At 34.1% G+C, this 24,467-nt stretch overlaps 3 protein-coding genes across 4 annotated transcripts; 1 reads left to right on the top strand and 2 right to left on the bottom strand.

The window, feature by feature from the left end:
• The first annotated feature begins 700 nt into the window (after window positions 1–700).
• On the top strand, window positions 701–1,777 carry LOC106326126 (E3 ubiquitin-protein ligase ATL59). 2 transcript variants are annotated; one of them, XM_013764148.1, is made up of 2 exons: window positions 701–1,387; window positions 1,486–1,777. In XM_013764148.1, the coding sequence occupies exons 1-2, from the start codon at window positions 709–711 to the stop codon at window positions 1,506–1,508; spliced, it is 702 nt and encodes a 233-aa protein (XP_013619602.1). In that variant the 5' UTR covers window positions 701–708; the 3' UTR covers window positions 1,509–1,777. The 2 variants fall into 2 exon arrangements, with proteins under 2 accessions (XP_013619602.1, XP_013619603.1); XM_013764149.1 differs by having other exon boundaries at window positions 1,577–1,608.
• A 3,016-nt stretch (window positions 1,778–4,793) lies between these two features.
• On the bottom strand, window positions 4,794–8,092 carry LOC106323577. Its single transcript, XM_013761674.1, has 4 exons — window positions 7,696–8,092; window positions 5,930–7,242; window positions 5,503–5,715; window positions 4,794–5,282 (listed from the first exon to the last, which is right to left on the bottom strand). Exons 1-4 carry the CDS (start codon window positions 8,090–8,092, stop codon window positions 4,794–4,796), a joined length of 2,412 nt encoding a protein of 803 aa, XP_013617128.1.
• A 3,567-nt stretch (window positions 8,093–11,659) lies between these two features.
• LOC106326386 lies at window positions 11,660–12,304 on the bottom strand. The gene has a single exon (XM_013764378.1). It carries the CDS (start codon window positions 12,275–12,277, stop codon window positions 11,825–11,827), a length of 453 nt encoding a protein of 150 aa, XP_013619832.1. The 5' UTR covers window positions 12,278–12,304; the 3' UTR covers window positions 11,660–11,824.
• Window positions 12,305–24,467: the final 12,163 nt, after the last annotated feature.

Raw genomic sequence — 24,467 nt, forward strand, 5'->3', positions numbered from 1 at the left:
TATATATAAAATCAAAATTTTGACTTACTAAATTAATCACAGTGAGTTATACAAACAACCCCGATTTTTATCCACCCAATCCTTATATATTTTTGGTTCACAGTTTAACCATATGTCCGGCTGTCTGTTCTATCCAGGTTTAAAAACACTGGATTTGAATAAAACCATTAAAAATGCATAGTTGTGTTCAGTTTTAATTTAAGAGCATCTTCAAGCCAAATATTCCAAAAGCTCAGATGCATTTTCAAAAAATATTAAAACTAAGAATATTAATATTGTGAATTCAGATACCAATTTATTATAATTTTAATATTTTAATGATCATATTCATTTTTAGTTTAATGTATTTTAAATTCATAGGAGATACTTGCAATTTGCAATGAGTATGTTGTAATATTTGGACTAAGTTGAACTTGGCCGATAATTAGCCGTTCCAATAACTCCCTCTTTGCTAAACCTTAACCCTTTACATAATTGATTCTCCAAGCATCTTTTTTTAATGTTTGATTCCTACAAGACAAATCACCAAAGATTCTCGAGTTAACATAAGCAGATGCCACACGATACCATTCTTTCTCTCGACAGAAAAAGAATAACTCACTCGTCGAGGCTTCTTCTTACCTCGTTTTTAAAACTTGTACATGTATGTAAGTATAAATGAATATGTTTAAACTCTAATCTTGAAAAGCCTAAATTTCACGTTAAAACATGACATCTGAGTATCGTCCAAGAATTATTGTGAATGGAACAAGAAGAACAAGAACGTTCCATTACTTCTATTGCCGTCATTGCAGCCGCACCATTAGGCTCCGAAACTATGGTCTATATGGTCCTATATGTCCTCTCTGTTCCAGAGAGATCAATCTCCACGATGAGCTTGACATTATGAGGCTAAACCGGCCTTATTGGGATACCGATACCGATTGGATCACTCTCCATCTTGTCAACTCAACGAGAAGCAACCGGCACAATCATGAACTAGTTAATACCGATGATGAGTTCGCTGATGTCTTGCCTAACGAACGTGTCGGTCCACCACCGGCCTCTCCATCCGCCATTGAGGCTGTAAATACGGTGACGATCTCGGAAGAAAATTTGGCAAAAGAGAAGGTTTGTGCGATATGCAAGGAGGAGTTTGAAGTTGGAGAGGAAGGAAAAGAGTTGAAATGTTTGCATTTGTACCATCCAAGCTGCATTGTGTCTTGGTTGAATATTCATAATACTTGTCCCATTTGTCGCTTTGTGGTTAACTTAGGCGTTTCCCATAGTCACGTTGATGGAGAAGGGTCTCACAACCTCGGCAATGGTCGATCAAATCGCATTCGAACTAGGGTTTGTTCTTTGTGGCCTCTCCGAATGATGTTTGATTGGGTACATAATCTCCTCGGTAAGATACCTCCTCCTGATTTAATTTTCATGGCTATCGTATTATGCTTTAATGTTTTTAATTATAAAGTTTAACACGTAATTGAAGAAATATTGCAGATGTAAGAATAACAAACACTTGAAAAACATCAAAGATATTGCGAACAAGAATATTGTATGAAAATAGTAATTATATATAGACTAAAATTAGGTTAATTATGAGAGACTGGAGTAAATATATACATCAAGAAGAAAATAAAATCAAGAGGCAACGAGGATTAAAGGCGAAAAGAGGCGTTTATAGATTTTTCGTGAAACAAAACTCTGACTATATTTTATGTAAATATATCGTCAAATTATTATCATTGATTCCTTTGGAAGTTGTACGTAACTCGTGTAAATAAAATTAAGAATTGTGGTGAAAATCTTTTAGTTGGTAGATCATACGATGAAATAGATTAGGCATTGGTATATTTATCCGAAACCGAAGAACCGAACCAAACAAACAGAAAACGAGTTTTTGTTTGGATTTAGATCATTTCAATTACTTTTGTGGAGCATGTATCTGTAGAACCAAAAACACGAAATTAAACTGGAATCTTTTCCATAATAGTATACTTATAAATATTAACTACTAGGTGATTTTTCCGTGCTCATGCACGAACATAAATATTTATAAAATAAATATATTATAATAATTGATTTCTATTTATTTTTAATATTAAATTAATTTATAATTTGTATGCATCATTTATATTAATAATATTACATCTAAACATATGATTTTATATATGTTATATCTAATCGGTTTTGTTGTTTAATAGTTGATTTAGTTATCATTTGGATAAATTGGATTGGATCTCTGAATTCAACTGTAATATTTTTTATTCTAAATATATCAAAAAATTGATTAATTTTTTATTTGCATTTAGGTGGTTGTTGTCTTAGATATGTAAATATATTTTAAGAATATTATGTATAACTTAAGATATATTGTGCTTAGAATGAAATAAAAAAATAAACTAAAGTTTATGATTCCAAATTACATAAAATAATAAAACAATAATATTATGAAGTCTCATGCATATGTATAAATTTTACAAAAAAAAACTAAATTATAACAGTTGGTTAATATTTTATTTTCATTTTAATATGTTTTTAGTTGTCCTATGATTTATATTTATAAAATAAACTACTATCCTTATAAAAGTATATATTCTTTTCGTAGTTAAATCTATGATTTTAGATATAAATTGAATTGAGTCACTCATGTGATTATATTGAGTTATATATTTTTTCAAATTCAAAATAAAGTATAATTATTTTTATTATAATTAAGTCAAATCAAATCAATTTTATTTATCATTTAAATCCACATGTATTTTCATAATATTTATCAAATTATATGTTGATATATATATTTTTTAAAAAATATTAGAAAATAATAAAGCGATGATCAATATGAAGTTACATGCATATGTAGCTGATACATTTTTGGAAACTCATGAACACATATCAATATTTACAATAATTAAAATATTTTATAAATTTTAGATAACTTTATTATGCCTTTGATTTATTAAATGGAAACTGAAATTTATTTTAAATAATCTTAAAATAAGAATTCAGATTTGCTTTGGTATTTTGATTAGAGTTCTATTAAGTTTCACAAACATAAAAACATAAATCTAAAATCAAATTTAATATCAAGAAAACAAATAATTTTAAAAATGACAAAATATAATATATCTACCTCATTAACTAAGCTATTTTGTAACTATTTGATAAAACGATTTTATTTTTAAAATTTATTATTAGTTTTTAATATCTCTTAAAAATAAGCAGTAAACAAAATTGTGATTGTATTTGAAAATAATATTGTATAAATAAAATATAATTTATCGATATTTTTCTGCTGTAATTGAATGATATTATAGTCAATTAAATATATGAAAATAAAAATAAACATTTCAATAATACTAATTATAAACTATTTTTAGTCAATTAAATATATATATTAGTTTATGATAATTATTTTGTTTAATCATCTAAGAAAATAGATAGATATATAAAAATATTTTATTACTTTAAATTTTTTTGTATTGTTAAAAATTATATTTTAAAATAAATAATATTTTTTTCTAATATCAAGATTATATGTGTAAATTATTTTTAATGAAATCACATTATATACAAATTTATATTTTTCATCTAATAAAATATATATGTATATAAAGAAAGTATTTTATTACTTCAAAAGTATATTTTATGTTATTTTAAAATATTTTTTAAATGCAATATTACTATTTTACGAAATTTTCCGTTTTTATGAAATCATATTATATATACATATATTTTCGTTTTTCAATTTGTTTTTTTTTTACTTTATAAAAATTTCCTTTTTATTATTTGCTTATGTTTTTGGAAAATTTTAAAAAGGAAACTAAATAAATAAATAATAGTATTTTAAATGTAATATTTTTAATTCATTAAGGGTATCAGTGTAATCAACCATCGTGAGAGTTAACATGAGCGCGACACATAGGAAACAGACTTCTCAAATAATATTATAGAGATATTTAGTTTTAAGATATCAAATAATTTAAGATTTTATTTATAAGCCGAAATACCAAAAACCAAAATTACTAGAATACTTTTTATCCGAAATATTTAAAATTATCGGAATTGGCCAAATTTTTATCAGAAAACTAAAAATCTAATATTTATTCTGAAAACCCGATTTGTTTAGCTTTTCAACTCGAATTAACTGAAAAAGTAACCCAATGGGATTTACAATCACCTCAGATATTATCAGATTCCCAAATTTGGAGAGGGAGATAGATTCTTGTGTTTCCCGATGTCTAACTTTCAACGCTACCCACAATGAAAGATCCTCAGGTCGCTATCATAACAACAACCAAAATCGCAACAAACCACTTCCTCATCCAGATAACTAAACTCCTATCCGTTCGATGATGCAGTAGTTTTTCATATTTGTGGGAAAACATGATATCCTACCCTACAATTTTGGTACAGGTTGAATAACAGTTACCAATATCAAGAACTTCTTCTTCTACAGTAAATAGAACTCATTGAATTCTCTGATGCTAGTTGTCAGTTGTCCCGAATGGTTCACCGACAATGGGATTTACAATCACCTCAGATATTATCAGATTCCCAAATTTGGATAGGGAGATAAATTTTTGTGTTTCCCGGTGTCTAACTTTCAACGCTACCTACAATGAAAGATCCTCAGGTCCCTATCATAACAACAACCAAGATCGCAACAAACTATAGAGAGAAGACTGAATACATAGTTATTAGGTATAGAAAGAGTATTTATACAGAGCTATACGTAGGTTAAAGACAAGTATTAAGTAATTACAAATAGAGCCTCAATGTATCTCATATTTTCTTAACACGCCCCTTCAAGATGGTGGTGCTTGCGTAACACCAATCTTGTTCCGGATGAGCTGAAATGGTGCTCGTGCCAAAGGTTTCGTAAGCCCATCTGCGAGTTGATCTTTCGTTGAGACATGAACAACATGCGACACACCTGTCTGTATCTGACCTCGAACAAAGTGGAAGTCTATGGCAATATGTTTCATTCTTGAGTGAAACACAGGGTTAGCGCACAAGTAGGTTGCTCCTATATTATCACAGTAGACTGTTGGTGTTGTTGGTACTTTGATTCCAAGCTCAGTAAGTAGAGAACAAATCCAACGAAGTTCAGACGCGGTATTAGCGACTGCTCTGTACTCTGCCTCTGTAGAAGAACGCGCAACACCTCTCTGCTTTTTCGATGTCCATGAAACTGGATGGGAGCCAATGTAGATGATGTAACCATTTGTAGAGACATAGTCATCGGAGTTACCTGTCCAGTCTGCATCAGAGTAAGCATGAAGAGTACTAGTTGCCTGCTTGCGCAAAAAGATTCCATGTGTTAGTGTACCAGAGAGATAGCGAAGATCTCTTTTGAGAGCTTTCTAGTTGCCTGCTTGCGCAAAAATGATCAGTTGTCGGCTGATGCATGAATTGGGACAGTCTGTTGACAGAGTAGGATATGTCTGGTCGAGTCAATGCTAGATATTGCAGACTACCCACTAGTTTTCTGTATTCATGAGGATCAGAGAGTACCGAACCCGAGTTCAGAGTAAGCTTGGGATGTGTCGAAAGAGGAGTTGCAACAGGTTTAGCGTGAAGCATATTTGCTTTGACCACAAGATCAGTAATATACTTTCTTTGCATCAATTGAAGACCATGCGCTGTCCGTATCGTCTCAATATCCAAGAAGTAACTGAGATTTCCCATGTCCTTGATAGAAAAGCGAGCAGCAAGACTGTTGATGACCTGCTGAATCATGGTAGAATCGCTCCCAATTACCAAAATGTCATCTACATAAACAAGTACGTAGATAAATTTGCCTTGATGCTTTAGTATAAAGAGTGAAGTGTCGGACAGTGAGTTGTGAAAACCATACGAGAATCAGGAAGGATCAGAGCTTAGAGTACCAGGTCCTTGGAGCCTGTTTTAAAACGTAGATTGCTTTCCGCAAACGACATACATGTGTAGGTCTATCAGAGTCAGTGAATCCTGGTGGTTGAGACATGAAGACTTCTTCATTCAAGTGACCCTGAAGAAAAGCCGTATTGACGTCAATCTGGCGAATTGGCCAATTATTGCTGACTGCCAAGCCCAAAACAATTCTGATTGTAGTCGCCTTTATCACCGGACTGAAGGTGTCATTGTAATCAATACCTTGTTGCTGGTGAAACCCTTTTGCGACAATACGAGCCTTATATTTATCAATACTTCCATCAGGATGGTATTTGATTGTAAACACCCAACGGCATCCCACTATATTCATCGTCTGAGCAACAGAAACAAGATCCCACGTATGGTTTTCTGTTGTTGAGTTGAACTCCGAGCTCATGGCTTTCCTCCAGTGTTCATGTTTGATTGTCTGTTGCCAAGTGGAAGGTATCCAACAAGGATCACATTGAAGAGAAGCAGTAAGATTGTACCTCGTAACTGGCTTGACGATGTTGTTACGCGAGCGCGTAGTCATAGAGTGTCGTGGTGCTTCTTGTTGTGGTTCTGGCACTGCAGCTTGTGCAGTGGAATCTCGATCAGGAGACTCAGCTTCAGAAGCCTGAGACACTGGAGTCGGCGAAGACAAAATCGGTGCAGGTTCAGGTTCAGGTGCAGTCGCACTATTACCACTAGAAGACTGTTGCGACGTGGTTGGTGAAGCATCTCGACTGGAACTTTGGTTGTCCAGAGACACCAAAGGCGACTGTATGAGTGACTGAGGCACGGGAACAGTGGTAAATGGTGTAAAAGAAGGGGATGAAACATAGTCGTTGGGAACAAAGGAGGATGGTTTGGTAAGCTGAGCAAATGGAAATTGTGTTTCATTGAATCGTACATGGCGAGAAATATGGAGACGACCTGAGACTGGTTCAAGACATTGATAGGCACTTTGAGTAAGGGAATATCCAACAAAAACACAAGGTGATGATCGATTCTCAAGCTTATTTGGTGCGTATGGTCTTAACCATGGAAAGCAAAGGCAACCAAATGTTCTAAGCTTATGATAATTTGGTGAGTTACCAAAGAGCTTTTGATAAGGAGAGATGTTGGAAAGAATAGGAGTTGGCAGTCTATTTATGAGAAAAACAGCTGTAGGAAAAGCAAAAGGCCAGTGAGTAAGGGGCATATTGGCGGAGGACAAGAGAGATAAACCAGTCTCAACAACGTGTCTGTGTTTTCTTTCAGACAAACCATTGTGCTCAGGGGTATGAGGTGGGGTTGTAAAATGAGAGACTCCATGAGTGGAGAGGAAATGGCGTAGAGCAATAAACTCTCCACCATTATCTGTATAGAGATTTCGAAGTTTGTTTTTGAACTTGGTTTCAGCTAAGGGTTTGAAGGTGATAAAGATCTCTTTAACTTGAGATTTTGCGGTGAGAGGGAAAAGCCATGTGTATCGAATGAAATGGTCACAAAAACAAGATAATATTTGTAATTTTCTGTGGAAGAAACTGGTGATTGCCATACAACAGAAAAGACATATTCAAGAGGATGAGTTGAAACAATGGTGAAAAGGACGCTTTTGGGTCTTATTAAGTAAGCAATCATTGCAGGGGGACAGACTAGAAGTTTTATTGAAACATGGCAAAGAAAAGCTTGAAACAATAGGTTTTAAAGTAGAAGAAGCAGGATGGCCCAATCTATGGTGCCATTGAAAGATAGTAGTTTTGGTATCAGGATGAGAAACAAAGGAAGTCGATGGTTTAGGAACAGAAAGAGGCCACTCATACAAGTCACCCTTCGTGTGGCCTTGGAGCAACCAGATTCCCGTTGTGAGATCCTTCACCTGAAAACAAGAAGGAAAGAATTCCACAGAGACTTGATTAGCATTGCATAATCGATAAACTGAGATCAAGTTCTTGTTGACACTCGGCACACAAAGAATATCTTGCAATTTAAGCGTTATAGTAGGCGTTAAGATAGAAGTGGAACCAGTATGTGTAATACTTAAACCTGAACCATCAGCTATGGCAACCTCTTCACCGCCAGTATACGCTTGATGTATAGCCAAGTTGTTGAGATCAGACGTAAGAAGATGCGTTGCACCACTGTCGAGAAGCCATTCGTTAGGATTGTAGAGCGAGGCTTGAGCTGCATTTGCTCGTGGCTGCCAGGAGGTAGAAGGAGGAACCATCTGCTGTTGGTTCATGTAAGTTGAGTTTCCACCTTGAAGTTGAGGACAGCGACGAGCACTGTGTCCGAAGACACTACAAATCTGGCACTTTCCTTGATAGCCACCACCACGAGGCTGAAACTATTGAGAGTTCGAGTTGAATGGTTGTTGTTGTTGAGAGTGACCACCACGATAGCCTCCACGGCGATAGGAGTTGTTGTTGTTAAGGTTGTTGTTCGAAGGACCCTTGTAGTTTGAGAAGTTGGCTGAGACAGGGGCGGGAGAGACAGCAGCAGAGTTGAGTTGAAGTTTGGCCTCTTGATTAAGAAGCTTCTCATGGATCTCAGTCAGAGATGGAGGAGTTGTCGCGACCTTCTATTTGATCAGCAACCGTTTTGTAGTCCTCCGGGAGTCCATTGAGAATGTGCTCGATCTGATCTTCAGAGTCAAGAGGTTTCCCAAGCAAGGCCAGTTCATCGAAGCGAGTGGTGAGTCCTTGGTAGTACTCATCAATAGATCGAGTGCCTTTCTTCCAAGAGCGGAGTTGGTTCTGTATCTGTTGAACATGACCACGACTTGGCTTCGCATAGGTCACGTTTAGGATACTCCAGATGTCCGCAGCCATTGTCGCAGTCGAGAGGATTGGCTGCAAAGTCATCGTGATGGATCCAATGAGTGAACTATAGATCAGACGATCTTGGCGTTTCCACAGAGTGTAGGCGGGATTCGTTGCAAGAGATCCATCAGCATCGGTGATGGTAGCAGCCGGAACAACACCTGATCCATCGATATGACCAGTTAAGTCATACCCGTCAAGAAGAGCATGAACCTGTCTACCCCACATGAAGAAGTTAGAGCTGGTAAGTTTGGTAACATTGGTCATGTTAAGGTTGAAGAGAGTGGTGGTGTTGGAGACTGTAATGGTCTTGCTGTGTAGAGCCGCGATATTGGAGCTTCCAGACATGGTGAGGCTCGGAAAAAAAAAATTTGAACAAGAAAGAATGGGCGGTTTATTTAGGTATTGGTGGCTCTGATACCATATAGAGAGAAGACTGAATACATTGTTATTAGGTATAGAAATAGTATTTATACAGAGTTATACGTAGGTTAAAGACAAGTATTAAGTAATTACAAATAGAGCCAATATGTATCTCATATTTCCTTAACACAAACCACTTCCTCATCCAGCTAACTAAACTCCTATCCGTTCGATGATGCAGTAGTTTTTCAGATTTGTGGGAAAACATGATATCCTACCTTACGATTTTGGTACAGGTTCAATAACAGTTACCAATATCAAGAACTTCTTCTTTTACAGTAAATAGAACTCACTGTATTCTCTGATGCTAGTTGTGAGTTGTCACGAATGGTTCAAACTCTTCAACAGTCCCATCCATATAAGGATCCGACATGGTAATGATGGCTGATGGCAGTGGCGGACCCAGCTTCAAATTTTAGTGGGGGGGGGGGTCAGAAATTGTGCTTTGACTCTTATCTAAAGTATATTATAGAAAAATAATCATGAAGTGGTGTCAAGGAGATTCGAACCTGAGAAAAGGCGAGTCACTAGAGGAGGAAACTAACCAACTGAACTGCCAAATCAACTGGTTATAAAGCTAAAAGGCCAAAGCTATATATTTAACCTGTTGCATCTGACGCACTATTCCCTAACGTAAGTCCGCCTCTGGCTGATGGTAATTTCTTACATATTACTCATACTGAATCAACAAGTATCACATCATCATGAGGTAATTGACCACATACTGATGGTTTGGTTCGTCCATCAATTGCTAAGTCATTGTTATCTGTGTATAATCTTTTCATACTGAATCAACAAGTATCACATCATCATTAGGTAATTTACCACATACTGATGGTTTGGTTTGTCCATCAATTACTAAGTCATTGTGATGGTGTTCCTATTACTAGGAAACATCAATAATTGTTTGTACTGTTTGGAGGAGACTCATCTTCAAGCCTTTTTATTCCATCCGACGCCATGATGAAAGTGAGATAGTATGACAAACAAGATTAGGACACCCTCACATGCAGATTCTTAACCGCTATCTAGAACCAAGCCTATTCAAATAAGCCAGTTAACTGAATTGGTATGTGAAGCGTGTCAGCTCAGGAATATCTCAAGATTTTTTTTGACTGCATCTGGTCTTTAGGAAAGGATCCACTGTGATTTTTGGGTCCTTCTCCTATAGTGCATTTACAAGGATTCATGTTATTTTTTGTGGGTTTACAATATGTCTTGCTACTTTTTGTTTTACTAGTTAACATTAAACTCCAACTTGTGTTCACCCTTTGTTGCTTAAAGATTGGTCGGAAATTACTTTCAGTGCAAGACTCGCATATTTCACTGTGATGGTGGTCTAGAGTTTCTCAGTTCTCAGATCTTGAAACACTTACAAGAAAAGGGAATTCAACCACTTGTTACGTGTCTTCACACTCCACAATAAAATGGACCCACAGAACGTAAACACAAACTCTGAGACAAATGGATCATGTATACATTCACCTGAACCATTTAGTACTAGATACCCTCCCGATTACGTATTTGAAGTAAAAGTGATAGAAGCTTTCAATCATTTAGGATCGACAAGAGATAATCTGATATAAAAATCAGAAAAATATGAGGAAGGTTTTCTATATGTATTGTCTTTGAGCGTTTCTTACAAATACACAAGACAATCCACGTTATTCTAGACAATCATAAAAATATGAGGAAGGTGATGAGAACATATTAAGGAATGAAAGAGAGATATCATAATTTCTAAGCATAGATTCTCAATACAAGCCGATGAAAACAAGATTTTCTTAATTTGAGCGATGTTTTTTCTCTGTTCATCATTAAAGAGGGGATGTTGTTGTTATACGAGATAGTTGTAAAGTAAACTTGATGGGTACCATTAATATTTCGAAGGGTATTTTGGTATTATTACAGATCTTTTTCAATCTGGCTATACCAAATCTAGAATTCAAAAAATCGAACAAGATCAAGTATAAAAAATAACTTTCTTTATTAATGTTTAAGAAAACTAACTCAAAAACTTAATCTTTTTTAATCTCTCACACAACTCATAAGCTATGTCATATCTTGACATCTTTTTATATAGATTCTATATAGACTTAATATATTTCTATTTTCCTTTTCCTAATCTTTTACATAACCATAACTCGGTAGGATTAGTATAATTTCATTTTCAAGTAATCTTCAAGCTTATTCCAACATATTATCTACTATGTTTTTTTTTTGAGATTTTCTGATGGCTTAATTACAAAATGTTGTCCTAAAAAAAAGTATTGCGATGAGAAACACTGGCCCCTGTCGCGGAGTATCCTTCATGGATAATCGTGATGGTAAGATGACATTGTGTCGAAATTATTAACCAAATGTTGGTCAGATTAGGTTGACGAACAGTAGAACACACACAACTATAATTATTTGATAAATAGTACACATGTATAACCTCTTCAGTTTTCTAGGTTTTCAATTTCAGTGTGGTACAAGTGAAATTTCGTTCAATAAACGATGATCAAAAATAGCAAAACATCCAATATAATATACAAGTACCTGCTTTATTCATTAAGTTGGTCGTAACAGAACACAATTACAAAACAACTATAAGGCTAGAGCTTTTACATTTTTTTGTTGCCAGCATAAACATACCATAACTAAAGCACAAATAACAAAAAGCAAACTTACATGCACGTCCGACTTTTGTGTACTCTTTTCTTACATTTCATTCAAAGGACAGAGCTGACGAAAGGACCGGTGGTGAAGTTGGCGATGTCGAGAATAGCGGTCTGAACGATATTGACTAGGTTTATAGAGGCGGTGAGGGCACCGTCCGGCGGGAAAACTGAACACGTGGCAACAGGGAGATTAACCCTGACGAAGCATGAGGAAGGGTCAAAGAGGATAGTGTCAAGAATCCTCACCAAGACGACGAAGGCTCCGGCGGGATTAGTCAAAGCTTGGCTAAGATTGGTTTGAGAGCCGGCGCACGATAGCTGGACAATGGCTCCGGATAACGGAGGACTGTTTCCCCTGAGGTTGCCGTCAAGGGAACAGAACAGGACGCCGTTAACTCTGACAGCACCGATCTGGAGACCGTTAAGTAAGAGTCCGTGAGTGAGGGATGAAAATGAAGCTAAGAGAAGGATGGAGATAAGGAAAGCAGTGTGGGATGTCTTCATTTTTAATATGATAGTTGTTGTTATGTTTGAAGTGTTACTTATTAGAGGATGTAACTATTGAGAGATTATATAGAATGTTTTGCGAGGGGGTCTTTCATAATAATATAACAGATATCGGTCTGTTTTGCAATTAGTGATTGATTGTAGTGGTGTAGTGTAACGCATCACGTACTGACGACATGGTGAATTGGTGAGCGACTGAGTGTATTCCCATGACGTCGTAGATTCAAACAAATTAACTTTTTATTTTAAAAGCCCTAAGATACATGACCGGTTTTAGCATGTGCATTGTTTCATTACAAATGTATTGTTTTAGAAATTGACTATTTTTTTATAATTCTAAACCAATAGTATTTTAATTTTTTTTTGAAATTTACAATTCAACATTATTAACTAATAAAAATTGCTTAAAAACTTATAAAATTTTCATAGAAAACTTAAAACATGTATTTTTCGGAAACACATTTTTATTTTAAAATATTTATCTCTTAGATAAATAGAAAATATCCGCTAAACATTATTTGGGAAGTGATTATTTAATTGTCATCACTATATTCATCTTAACAAAAACAAATATGGTTTTTGAAAAATGTGACATGACAACACCTAATTGTGATATGTAAAATTTTTCTTTGTAAATAATAAATTATATATCACAATTAAAGTAAATTTCCTTTACAATTTGTTTCATAATATTTTGAAATATTATATATATTTATTAATAAAAAATACAAATATATTTTTATACATTAACTTATATATAATATTCTTGTTTAAATATATATATATCATCAAATCAATTGTAAGAGTTCCTTAACAAATAAAAAACCAAAGCAATACTAATCAATTAATAAATTTATTCATAGTTAAATAATTAATATTTTTAAAACTTTAACGGAGCATTAGGTTAATTAACAAAATCACTTTACTAATTTAATGTATTTTAACTAAAATAAGCAAAAAGCCAAAATTTATTAGAATTTATATATTTAAATATAGGCATATTTAAAATAATGAAATAAGAGACATATTTAAAATTAATTGTCATTAAATATAAAATAAAAAAATGTTATTCTTATTAATTTAATAATTCTATTGAAGTTTAAACAAAATGAATCTGATATTGTTAAAACGAAATATAAATGAACAAGCCCCGTTTTTATAATTACATTTACAGTTTTAATTTTTCCAAAACAATAAAGCTAAAATATATAAATAATATTGTTAAAACGAATTTTTTTTTTAAAAAGTATAAAATAATTTTATATTTAAAATTATCATTTCTGTTATTCATATGAAAATCCTAATTTCTTAATTAATTTACTGTTTCAAGATATTAATAACTAATAACCAAAATCCCCACTATTAAACCCTTTGTTATGCATGTATTGTTTGTAAAAATAAGAAGAAAGATGTGATTCCATTTTTTCAACATTTAGCGATTTTCAAGAGGTGTTAAAAAAAAAGAAGAAGCGATTTTCAAGAATTTTAAACTACCAAGATTTTCATGATTTTAGCGGCTAATATTTATCGAGATACATAAACCAAGGGCATGACTGGTTTTTCGTTACCACCCACAAACGCAGCTTATGCGGTTGGTAGCGATTGTTGACGTTTTCCAACAATAACCCAAACTGTTCTAAACCGCTTAAGACTCTTAAATTCAAAATCTGGTTCTAGCTATCGTTTGCGGTTGCGATCGGTTGTGGGAGGGTAAAACAAAATTATTCTAAAAACAATATAAATATAAAAAATAAAAATAAAATTTTAAATTGAAATAATAGAAATACTAAAATATATCTATCATATTTTAATTATATAAATTTTTGAAATAAAAATATTTTTCTATAGTTTTTAAAAATTTAAAAGTATGATTTTATAAATATAATTTTTATATTTATTATAATATTATGATGTTCAATATTTTTCTAATTATATAAAATGTAAATATTATTAATTTATTATTTAACCGTTGTTGTATTTGGTGGTGAACCAGTCATAAGTATCCCGCAAATGCCCAAATTTCTATCTGCAGTACAATCGTACAAATCTCTTAAAACCGCAATTATCCGCATCCGCATCCGCAAACTTTCGCAATTGCAACTGCAACCGCTGCGGTTACACCTATCACTCTCTAAGTATAATAAGGAAACATAAATAAATATAATGTTTCTTGATTTTCAAGGTTTGTTCCCTTGTAACTCGCACTAATTTAATAGTGAAAGGTTGATGCAATGTGTGACTCTCTTTCGGATATACGCAGCCGTTTCAATAAAAAGAGAACAGAGAAACATGTTCTTGCTGATCTCGGAGTTTGAAACAAACAAAATAAATTGTGAAGTAAACAGAAAGAAACACGAATATAACTGTTTTACGTAAGAAAGAAGCAACGAGACACACGTCTTATGTTACGATTAATGATCTCCGGATACTGAGGCATGTGGTAAAGTCGCTTTTCTCTGAGTTTTAATCCTTGAAATAATTTCACTTGCGTGTCCTAGCTAGGGTTTTAATTCACCTTTTTGATCGTATTTGTTTACTTTTCGGATAAAGTAGGGTGGTTCTTTTTTTCTTAATTCTCTCGGATAGCAATTTTTTAAGTTTTTGTCACAAAAATAATCCTCGAAAAAAATAATATCAAAATAGCTCATTTTTATTTTTAAGTTTTGAGTAATTGGTGTGGATACACAAAAAAACTCATATAATTTGCCATATACACTTGTTTCTTTTTAATATTTTTTATGACTATAAAAACCCATTAATCTCTTTATCTCTAGTACAGGTTCTTTAAATCATCTTCTAATTCAACACAAATCTTTACTTTTTTATTCTGATTCTTTTGACACCCATAATGCTAATCTTATTATCTCACTCCAATTCCAATGTTTCCAATTTCGAATCACAATTTAGATAATATGTACGTTAGTAGGTATTTTATTACTTAACTGTTATTATTTAGATTTTAGTGGATTCTTAATCGATACATGGAGTGTTAGCTGTTACAAATAGATTTGGGGCTATTTGATAGATAACTAATTAATTATTAATAATTTCATTAACTAATATATAATTTGTTAGTCGATACATTTGTTTGATACATAGATTGTTAGCTGATACTGAAATCATTAGCTGATATGTTAGTTGGTATGTAGATTGTTACCAACACATTGTCCCTTAAATTTGGATCTTAATTGGGTATATTCAACACATTGTCCCTTAAATTTTTAATTTTTTGTTTTAATATTTGAAAGCATATCTCAAAACCGCCCCTTAACTCTAAATCTTAAGTATAGATTAGTTAACCCTAGGATAAAAATACATTTTTACATTTTAATAAAATTTATTTTGGTTATTTTCTTCGTTGAAAACTATTTTTTCGAGAAAAACTAAAAAAAAAACTATTTTAGGGATTTTTTTTGTCTACTTTTTCATTTAGCTTCTTGGGCCGAAGTACGAATGCAATAGTAGACTTATAAGCCCAACACATGAATAATACAAAATAGATTACAATTCATAAAACACGTTTAAGCTTTGCGAAAGATGCTGCAACATGGGTGGTGGTGATTGGTACAAGGTGTGAGAGCTGTACACAGCACTTTTAAATTTAAAGCAATAAATCTTAGAGCAATCAAGCTTTATTGACATTTTTATGTCTACAGCCATTTTAAAAAAGAACGTCTGAGAAAAAGTTCAAGGAACGTCTTTCTTTCTCATCTCTGTTCCCTCTCTAAGACTTTTTACAGAGAAGAGAAAAAGCGTTCGGTTTTTTTATTCGCCGGGTTTTGTTCCGGCTTTGTCTCCATTTTGTCGGGCTCTGGTTTCCGGGAAGCGATGGCTTCATCAGCGTTAGCTTCGCCGGCTTTTGACTCAGGGTTACGGTGGCTTCCACAACACTGTTCACGCCGGCTTTACTCCAGGTTTATCCTGGATCCTCGATCTTCGCTCTTTCTTCTTTGTTTCAATCGCCTCTTGATCTGATTCTCCACCCTTTTCCTCCCCTTGACTAGGGTTGTTACATCTTCAAGCTTACTCTTATCTTTAAAGATGTAAGATGCTTCATGCAGGTTAATCGGAGTTTATTAGATTGATTGAAGACGGTTTTTTTATCCTTCCTGTAGCGTGGATCTGACAGTCTAGTTTCATCGGCTTGAATCTCTGAAGGCTGTTCTGTTTTGAGCGGTTGCTTCTTCGGTTCATCTTCGCTAAAGGCGGAGCTCCGCCGTGTTTCTTCTCTGCCTCCGGGGGAAGTAGGAGGCTCCTCGTCTCGACCCGTGTTTATTGATCGTCGGACGATCGTCCACGTGGAAGATGACGTTCCTGGTTGCTTCCTCGACGGGTTTGATCTTGTCGGCTGAAGGCCACAAATTTCTGTTTATTGGGCCATCTGTTGGGCTTTTCGCTTTAATGTTTTTTTGGGCTTTGGTTGCCTCTTTTGTCTTACTGTTTTGGGTTTCGCCCTGTTGGGCTTAATTCTTTTAATAAATCATCCAGTGATAAAAAAAAAAGAACGTATGTGGTAGTGCTTTGGAAATCCAAATGTCTACAGTTCAATTTGATTAGATTTCCAGAAAAATTGTCGCATTTCATTTAAATTTTATTAAAAGAATTGGATAAATAATAACAACCCTAGATGTAAACATATATCCTTTTTGTTTCATATTAAGTGTCACTTTAGATTTGTGTATACAGATTAAGGAAACATTTAATTTTGCATATTTTCTATATAAAAACATCATTACCCATATACCTAACAATATTTCAACTAATAGAAAAATAAACATGCAAATAAAGTTAATAAATTCTGCATTGAAATGCTTATATGAAATGAAAAAAAATTCTCTACAACGACACTTAATATAAAACAGATGGAGTATATTATTTAGTCATAGAGAAAAAAAGAACGAAAAAGAAACTTAAAGTTGCACGCACATATTCCTAGTTTATATTTTATTTAATTTATTATTTGAGTATAAACTAGTTTTTATTAAATTCATATTAATTTGAGTATTAAAAAAACATTATTACAAAATTCTAAAAAATTATTAATTTATTTTATCAATTTTTCAAGAATTAGTATTTTTATATTTATTCAATAAAAATGAAACAAGTTTAAAATTTAATTTCATATTTGTTAACATGTTGTTAAATACATGTATATAATATTAATTTAGTTGTATAATAATTTTTTTTTTAAGGAAAATCAAAAGTCAAAATCTTACAGCCAAAATTCTAGACAAACAAAATCTAAAACTACGACAAAAAATTGACAGTGATAATTTTACAAAAAAAAAAAAAATTAAAACTACAGTCTTTACCAATCAGACCAATGGTGTTCTTTTGTTACACCTAGGGTACACGAGACTTGACTCCGCTGTTCTGACCCCACCGCGTTTAGCTTCACCGTGGATGACACCGCCGGCGAAACTGCTTCAGCTGAAACCATCACAATGCCTTACATCATCTAATTCTTGTATTCTCCTTTGATGATGCCTTTCGCTCTAGCCGGAACTAATTGATCGGACAATCATTACCGTCGTTAATGAAACCGTAGGAAACTTGAGTTGATTTGAAGCAAGATTCTTTGTTGGACCGTTTTGAACGCCAATTCTACTAAAATAAAAAAAAGTTTAACACTAAAATGAGGCTTTGAATTGTGTTTTCAAATTTGGAGAATTGCTATTCACAAACTCATTTTTTCCCTCAAAATGATGTACTATTAGAAAATATTTTTTTTCATTTTTGATGTTTTTCTTCCAAATAAGATAACATTGGAAATGGTCTAATTATGACCCCTCTTTAAAAAAATATGGGTTTCCCCATGGTTGATATGGACTATACTCAGCTTTATTAGTTGATAGAGCCACTACAGGCTAAAAGTTTGACTTCCAGCTCACAATGTTTCCTCTTACCTTGAACACATATCCAGAAATCGATCTTTTCAAATCATAGAATCCTTGACTTGATAAATCCTTTCCTTTTGTATAAGTTAGACACAACTGAGATTCCCATTTGATGTATCTCATCAACCATTTTACGGTCCTAATATATTTCCCCATTTTACTCGTAAACCTTTTATGTAACCAATTTCATAAGCTAGGTCAGGTCGTGATCCTACCATGGTGTACATGATGATTCCTACAACACTTGAGTTTGGAACTGTGTTTGTGTCTAACACCTCAAAATCCTCTTCAATAGAATACAACTTAAAATGTTCTTCAATCAGTGTATTTACCTTCTTAGATGCTGCCATATTGAAGTTTCTCATAACCTTCTGAAAATATTTTGATTGAGCCAGCTTTATTATTATTATATTCTTCATATCTTGAAAAATGTTCATACCTAGAATTCTTCTACCTTTTCCGCTCCAAATCTTTCATCTCAAACTCAGAGTTTAACAAACCCTTTAACTTTGAAATCAAATGCATCTCCTTGGCTGCTAATAACATCTCATATATGTACAGTTTAAGATAGATACTTTCTTCACGTAGACGCACTATGATCTTGCTCACTTCTCACAAAATCTTGATTCATCATGAACTTGTCAAACGGTTTATTCCAATATGTTGGAGACTATTTCAATCCATAGAGAGATTTCCTGAGCAAACAAACTTTCTCATCCCCACCTACGTCAAAACCTTCAGGCTGGGAGAAACTGTTTTAACATCCATATGTTCAAGCTCCAAATCACCATAAGCAACCAATGATAGCATAACTCAAATTGAGATATTCAATACCGGTGAGCACACTTCTTGATAATTAATACCTTCACATTGAGCATATCCTTTACCTACTAATCCAGACGTGTACCTCTTAGGCTCAAATCCTGGTATTTCTGGTTTAAATTTCAATATCCATTTACTCTCAATGATCTTTTGTCGTTCATGTTTATCTACCACCAAGTGCATCTTGTTTTTTTGCCCAGGGACGTCATCTCTTCACCAGCAACGGCCTTACATAAATTTTGTTATCTTTACATCTCATGGCCTCATAATAATCTCTCGGTTCTTCGGCCTCAGCTAACTCTTATGCTGATGCAAGGGAAAATTCCACTTCAGACTCTTCCGTGAAGTTCAGAGGAGGGCTGATATCTGCGTATCGTGTTGGTGGGAAAATAGTCCTCCTTTTCCTATCCCTTACGAGTCGATAGTTAATCACACCATCACTCTAGTTTTCTGAATCAACTTCACTGTTACTTTCTATTTCTGTTTCATAGTCATAATTAGCTTCACCTTCTCCAGAACCCGCTGAGTTAGCTGTTACGGGTTTTCCATCTTCACGTGGTATCTCCGCGATAACCTAAGATTTTTCACTTTCTAAGTTCTCCTTAGATCTTGTTTTAGTGGACTCTTTGGTCATTCATGTTCCAAACATTGCACACTTCTTTTGATCCAATAGCCAGACCTTGTAAGCATTTCATAAACGGTGGGTATCTTACAAATACTCCTTTCAACGCCTTTCCCTTCAGCTTTCCTCGATCAACATGTACATAGACAATAAATCCAAATGTTCTTAGGTGTTTGTATCCAGGTTTCTTCTAATCCAAATTTCTTTAAGAATGTTGTTGTTAATCACAGATGATGGTGTCATATTAATCATGTACGCTGTTGTAATTGCAAATTCCGTCCAGAAACGTTCACTTAAACTAAATTGCTTTAACATGCATGGGACCTTCTCCATAATCGTGTGATTCATAAACTCAGCAACACCATTTTGTTTTGGCGTATAAGTACACGTCCAATGACTTTGAATTCCATTCTCCTTGCAGAATGTATCGATCTCCATGTTACTGAATTCCAGACCATTGTCTATTCTGAGACACTTGACCTTCTGATTCACTTGATTCTAAACCAATGTTTTCCATTCACAGAAACTTGCGAAAGCTTCATCTTTTGCTTTCAAAAACTATAATCATACCTTACCTGAGAAGTTATCAACGATTGACTAGAAATATTGTTTCTTTCACAGAGATTGTTGTAGATACCCAAGCACCTTGTCTGTGTCATGATTTCCAATTTAGAAGCTTGCATGTTTGATCTTTCAATCACATAAACTTCACAAAAATCATAAGGAGTGATCTTCTTCTTTGTTAGTATATTTTTAATAACCAAGATTTTCAGGTTTTTCTCACTAATGTGGCCTAATCTGTTGTGTCACAATCCAGTGATTTCACCCTTTGATTATATAACTTCTATCTTGTGAGATCGCTTATTATTGTCTCACCTTCAAGGATATACAATTCGTATATCAGATTTCATCTCAATCAAGCCTTTCATTCTTGTGAAACATGAATTTACCATCTCTACCATTGTGGTGGAATCCGAGTTTGTCAAGTGTTCCGGTGGATATCAAATTTTTTCTCATATTTGGAACATATCTGACATTGTCTGAGACATAAATTAAGCATCCACAAGTATTCAACTTAATAGATCCACTTCCTTTAACCTCCACTGAATGATTATCCCCAAATAGAATATGATTTCACCTTGTTCAGGTCGGAGATATTCACTGCATCAGAATACTGAAGTTGTTTTGTGATAACAGCCGCTTCACCTTGTTCCACCCTTCCAAACTTATTTTTAGAGCGAACCAAACCTTTTTGAGGTGTCTCTCTTTCTTACAATACCAACACACCACTTTAGATCTCGATCGTGATCTACCATAATTGTCTTTCTTAGAACCATTCCTCCATTCAGACTTGCCCCTATCCTGATGGTGATCTTTCATGTCTAAACCTTCTCCGGCTTCTTTACTACTCCAACCATTGTATTTCAAATTACTTTTTGTTTTATCACGAGCTGCTACAATCATAGCCTCCAGAATTATGGTGTTTTTTTTTGCATACTTCAAAGTTTCCTTCAGCTGGTTGTATCGAGAGGATAAAGAGCATAAAATTAATATGGGTTTCACCTCATATGTTACCATGGCTCCAACGTTATTCAAATAAGACACTAGCTTTAGGAGGATCATCAATGTTTGAATCAACAATGTAGCATCAGTCATCTTAAAGTATAGAATTTTAACCGGAGAAAAATTATGTTGGCGGATATGTTAGACATATATAATCTCTCTTACTGCGACCACATAAATGATGCTGTTGTGAAGTGGCTAATTTTCCTTAAGACATGGTCACCAAAATTCAGAATAGTCAGATTCATGGCATTCTCTGATTTTTCTACCTTTGAGGGATCAATATCTGCTAGTGTTGGAAAAGCAGTCTTTCCCTCCTTTACTTCATCATTTCACGCCTAAGTTTCAGGTTTAGCTGGTTCTCGTAGTAGCTTTTCATCCATGAGAATCTCCTGCAGACCCAAGTATCCAAGATGCGTGAGCATGCAAATCTTCCACAACATAAAATCGCAAGACCCATCAATCTGATCAACCTATATTCGTGTATTAGACATCCTAACCTGATGCATTACTACCATTTGTTAAAACCTCAATTAACTCAACACATGATTAGTTTGTTTGGTTTGTATGTTAAACACTCTATCTCTCTTTCTTTATGCGCAAGTAACAAGGTTGTAAGCAAATAGTAGAATGACACAGAACAGTTTATCCAGTTCAAAGTTTCTATATAAGCTCTCATACGTCTGAGCCAAAAGATTCCGGCAATTCACTATATGTTCAATATCACCACCGAGCTTAGGGACAAAAAAAATTTAGTTAAACCTCCAAAATCTCTATATAAGCTCTCATACGTCTGAGCCAAAGGATTCCTGCAATTCACTATATGTTCAACATCACCACTGAGATTAGGCACAAACAAATTTTAGCTCAATGATGTAAAAAAAGAAAAAAACGTTGCAAAGATTATTTAAGTCAACTCACGACTTCGAGCTTATATAAAGTTCAAAGATAACTCCTAATCCTAATATAATCTTATCTCTTTTCTTTATTCTCTACAAATTAAAAATTATATGTTTATCTCCTAATTCCTAATGTATTTCAGTCTTGGACCTATCATATCCAACATCTTGGTTACCTAAACAATGTTCCGTAGAAGATACATCATACATAAAAACATACAAACATTGTTTTATCATACCTCTCAGAGCATGAGAATGATATAATCCGTAGTTTGGAACTAAGAATAAGAGCTAGCGAATGAATCTAAGTGATCATGATTTTTGGGAGGGCATTATCTCATAATGAACATGAGGATCACACATATTGGATTTTATTCTTATTTTCCCTCTCTTCTACTTTCTCATCCTTAAACAATAAATCCTCTTATTTATTCCCAATATCACAATCATGGCTGCTATTAGGTTCTTTTCGTAGCCCAATCCCTATTGTAGTCATAAACTCAACAGGCTAAACTGAGCATCGCCTCGCGTTCGAAACGAAATCTTCTTTAGCATTCTATTTACATAATTTATAAAAAAACAATTAAAACTTTATTAAATCAGCGTATAATTTTCTTTGAATGAATGTACAATTGCATTTATAAAAAAATCATTAGCACATCAAGTGTTACATGTTCGGGATTTCACAGCATAATCTAAAACCGAGTAGAGAACCAGAATAAATACCCTCGTATTTTTTTATCTCATGCATTTTGAAGTAATGAAAGACGTTTTCATATGTTTATCGATGATTTTGCTGTCATTGAGCATTGATTGGAACCTATCCATGCTTTCTGTTATTCTATTCCCTCTTGATTGAGTGAATGACTATCTAGAATGCATATCAAGTGACCATCATAGTATACTTTGAAGATCAAGAGAAGAATCCGCTTTTATCATTGAGATAGCATTTAAAATTTATTAAAAATTTACACACAAATATCATAAAGATTTTAAAATTTCGTTAATATTATGTAAAACTTTATTAGACCCTATAAATTTTTATTGGATATTAGAAATATCTTTACAAAATTTAATATCGTCCTCGTTATAATATGTGGGTTCGTTTCTTCAAAGTCATCAAGAAAAGTAAAGAAAAGAAATGTTCTTCCTTTTGAATCTGCCCAAAGTGAATTTTGTGATCTTAATGGGTTTCAACAATCTGTAACTGTAACCTAACCAAACTATGTGGATTCTTTGAGAGCCTTACCACAACAATCGTTGGTATTGTATATGTTGTGCTTATTTATCAGAATCCTCGTGGCTGAAACAAAATACTTCAGGGCAAGCTTGTAAGTTCAAGATCTTTCTTATTAAAATAGAAGTGATTACAAGATGATATATATACAGAGGGGATCTGAGTACTCTAGGTTAATCGTAAAGGGAACTTTCTATAAACAGGAATGGATAATATTTAGATAGTAAAGGAGATGATCACACGTATCATGGAGCTGATTACGGTGATCCTTGACAAAGCTTTCTTGGTGCTAACACGTTTTTTTTGGCTGGATTTGCAAGGAACGCGTACCACACCAAAAGTCAAGGCATCTACAAAAGAAAATATCTTTCGTGTGCCGTCTTACCCATTGGAGTATTTTCTGTTGGACCTACGCTGACTCTACTGTTTTGATTGCAACCATTCTCTACTACTTGGCTCATTCTAGGGCTGACACTGGTGGACGGGCGAAACATCAGAACGATGGCATCAGCATGACTACTCCTGCAGATGCTCCAAAGCAACACAACACAGATTTTGACAAGGCTTATAACCAACATCTGTTTGGTCTTATATTGGCTGTGCTTTTAAGACAAGGGTATAAATTATAAAATGTTGTTCATTACAATTGTTCATATGAACTTGCATGATGTACGTTGGCTTGTGGACCTAAGTTCAGCCAACACTCCAAGTGGGCTTCGCGTTCCGTGGCCCAGCTCGTACGAAACCTGCAAGAAAGAATAAAGCTCAAAGTCTCGGCCCATCTTTTGTTAAACGGAAATGCTGTGCTTTGGTTAATCAAGTTGATGAGTTTGTTATAACAAACTCGTGAGCTGGCATCGTCACAATCACAAATACAGAGAGAAGGAGAATCCGATCAAGTTACAAAGAAGAGAGAAAAGGAGAGCGACTTAGCTTGAGTTCGTTAGGGTGAGCATTGACGGAGTTGCGAAAGCGGTATACGGTCAGAAGTACCATCCCGGCGGCAACTTTCCGATCTCACAGAGTATATGATAAGCAAACTTGATTCCTTGTACTTTCTCTTGATCCACCATTGTTGTGATCTTGTAACCTTGATTCGTATTGATAGTGGAGCAGTTGAGGGATACTAACTCCCTCCCTGGTGTGT

Source organism: Brassica oleracea, chromosome C2, assembly GCF_000695525.1.
Source record: "Brassica oleracea var. oleracea cultivar TO1000 chromosome C2, BOL, whole genome shotgun sequence".
Classification (NCBI taxonomy): domain Eukaryota; kingdom Viridiplantae; phylum Streptophyta; class Magnoliopsida; order Brassicales; family Brassicaceae; genus Brassica; species Brassica oleracea.

Excerpts from the sequence above, each read along its gene's own strand:
- LOC106326126 (XM_013764148.1), top strand. The coding sequence starts at position 709 with ATGACATCTGAGTATCGTCCAAGAATTATTGTGAATGGAACAAGAAGA. Across the intron at positions 1,388-1,485 it reads TTGGGTACATAATCTCCTCG|ATGTAAGAATAACAAACACT; the intron begins GTAAGATACCTC and ends GAAATATTGCAG.
- LOC106323577 (XM_013761674.1), bottom strand. The coding sequence starts at position 8,092 with ATGGTTCCTCCTTCTACCTCCTGGCAGCCACGAGCAAATGCAGCTCAA. Across the intron at positions 7,243-7,695 it reads GCTCCAAGGCCACACGAAGG|ATAATGGTGGAGAGTTTATT; the intron begins GTGACTTGTATG and ends ATCTCTATACAG. Across the intron at positions 5,283-5,502 it reads TTACTCTGAACTCGGGTTCG|GCAACTAGTACTCTTCATGC; the intron begins GTACTCTCTGAT and ends TTGCGCAAGCAG.
- LOC106326386 (XM_013764378.1), bottom strand. The coding sequence starts at position 12,277 with ATGAAGACATCCCACACTGCTTTCCTTATCTCCATCCTTCTCTTAGCT.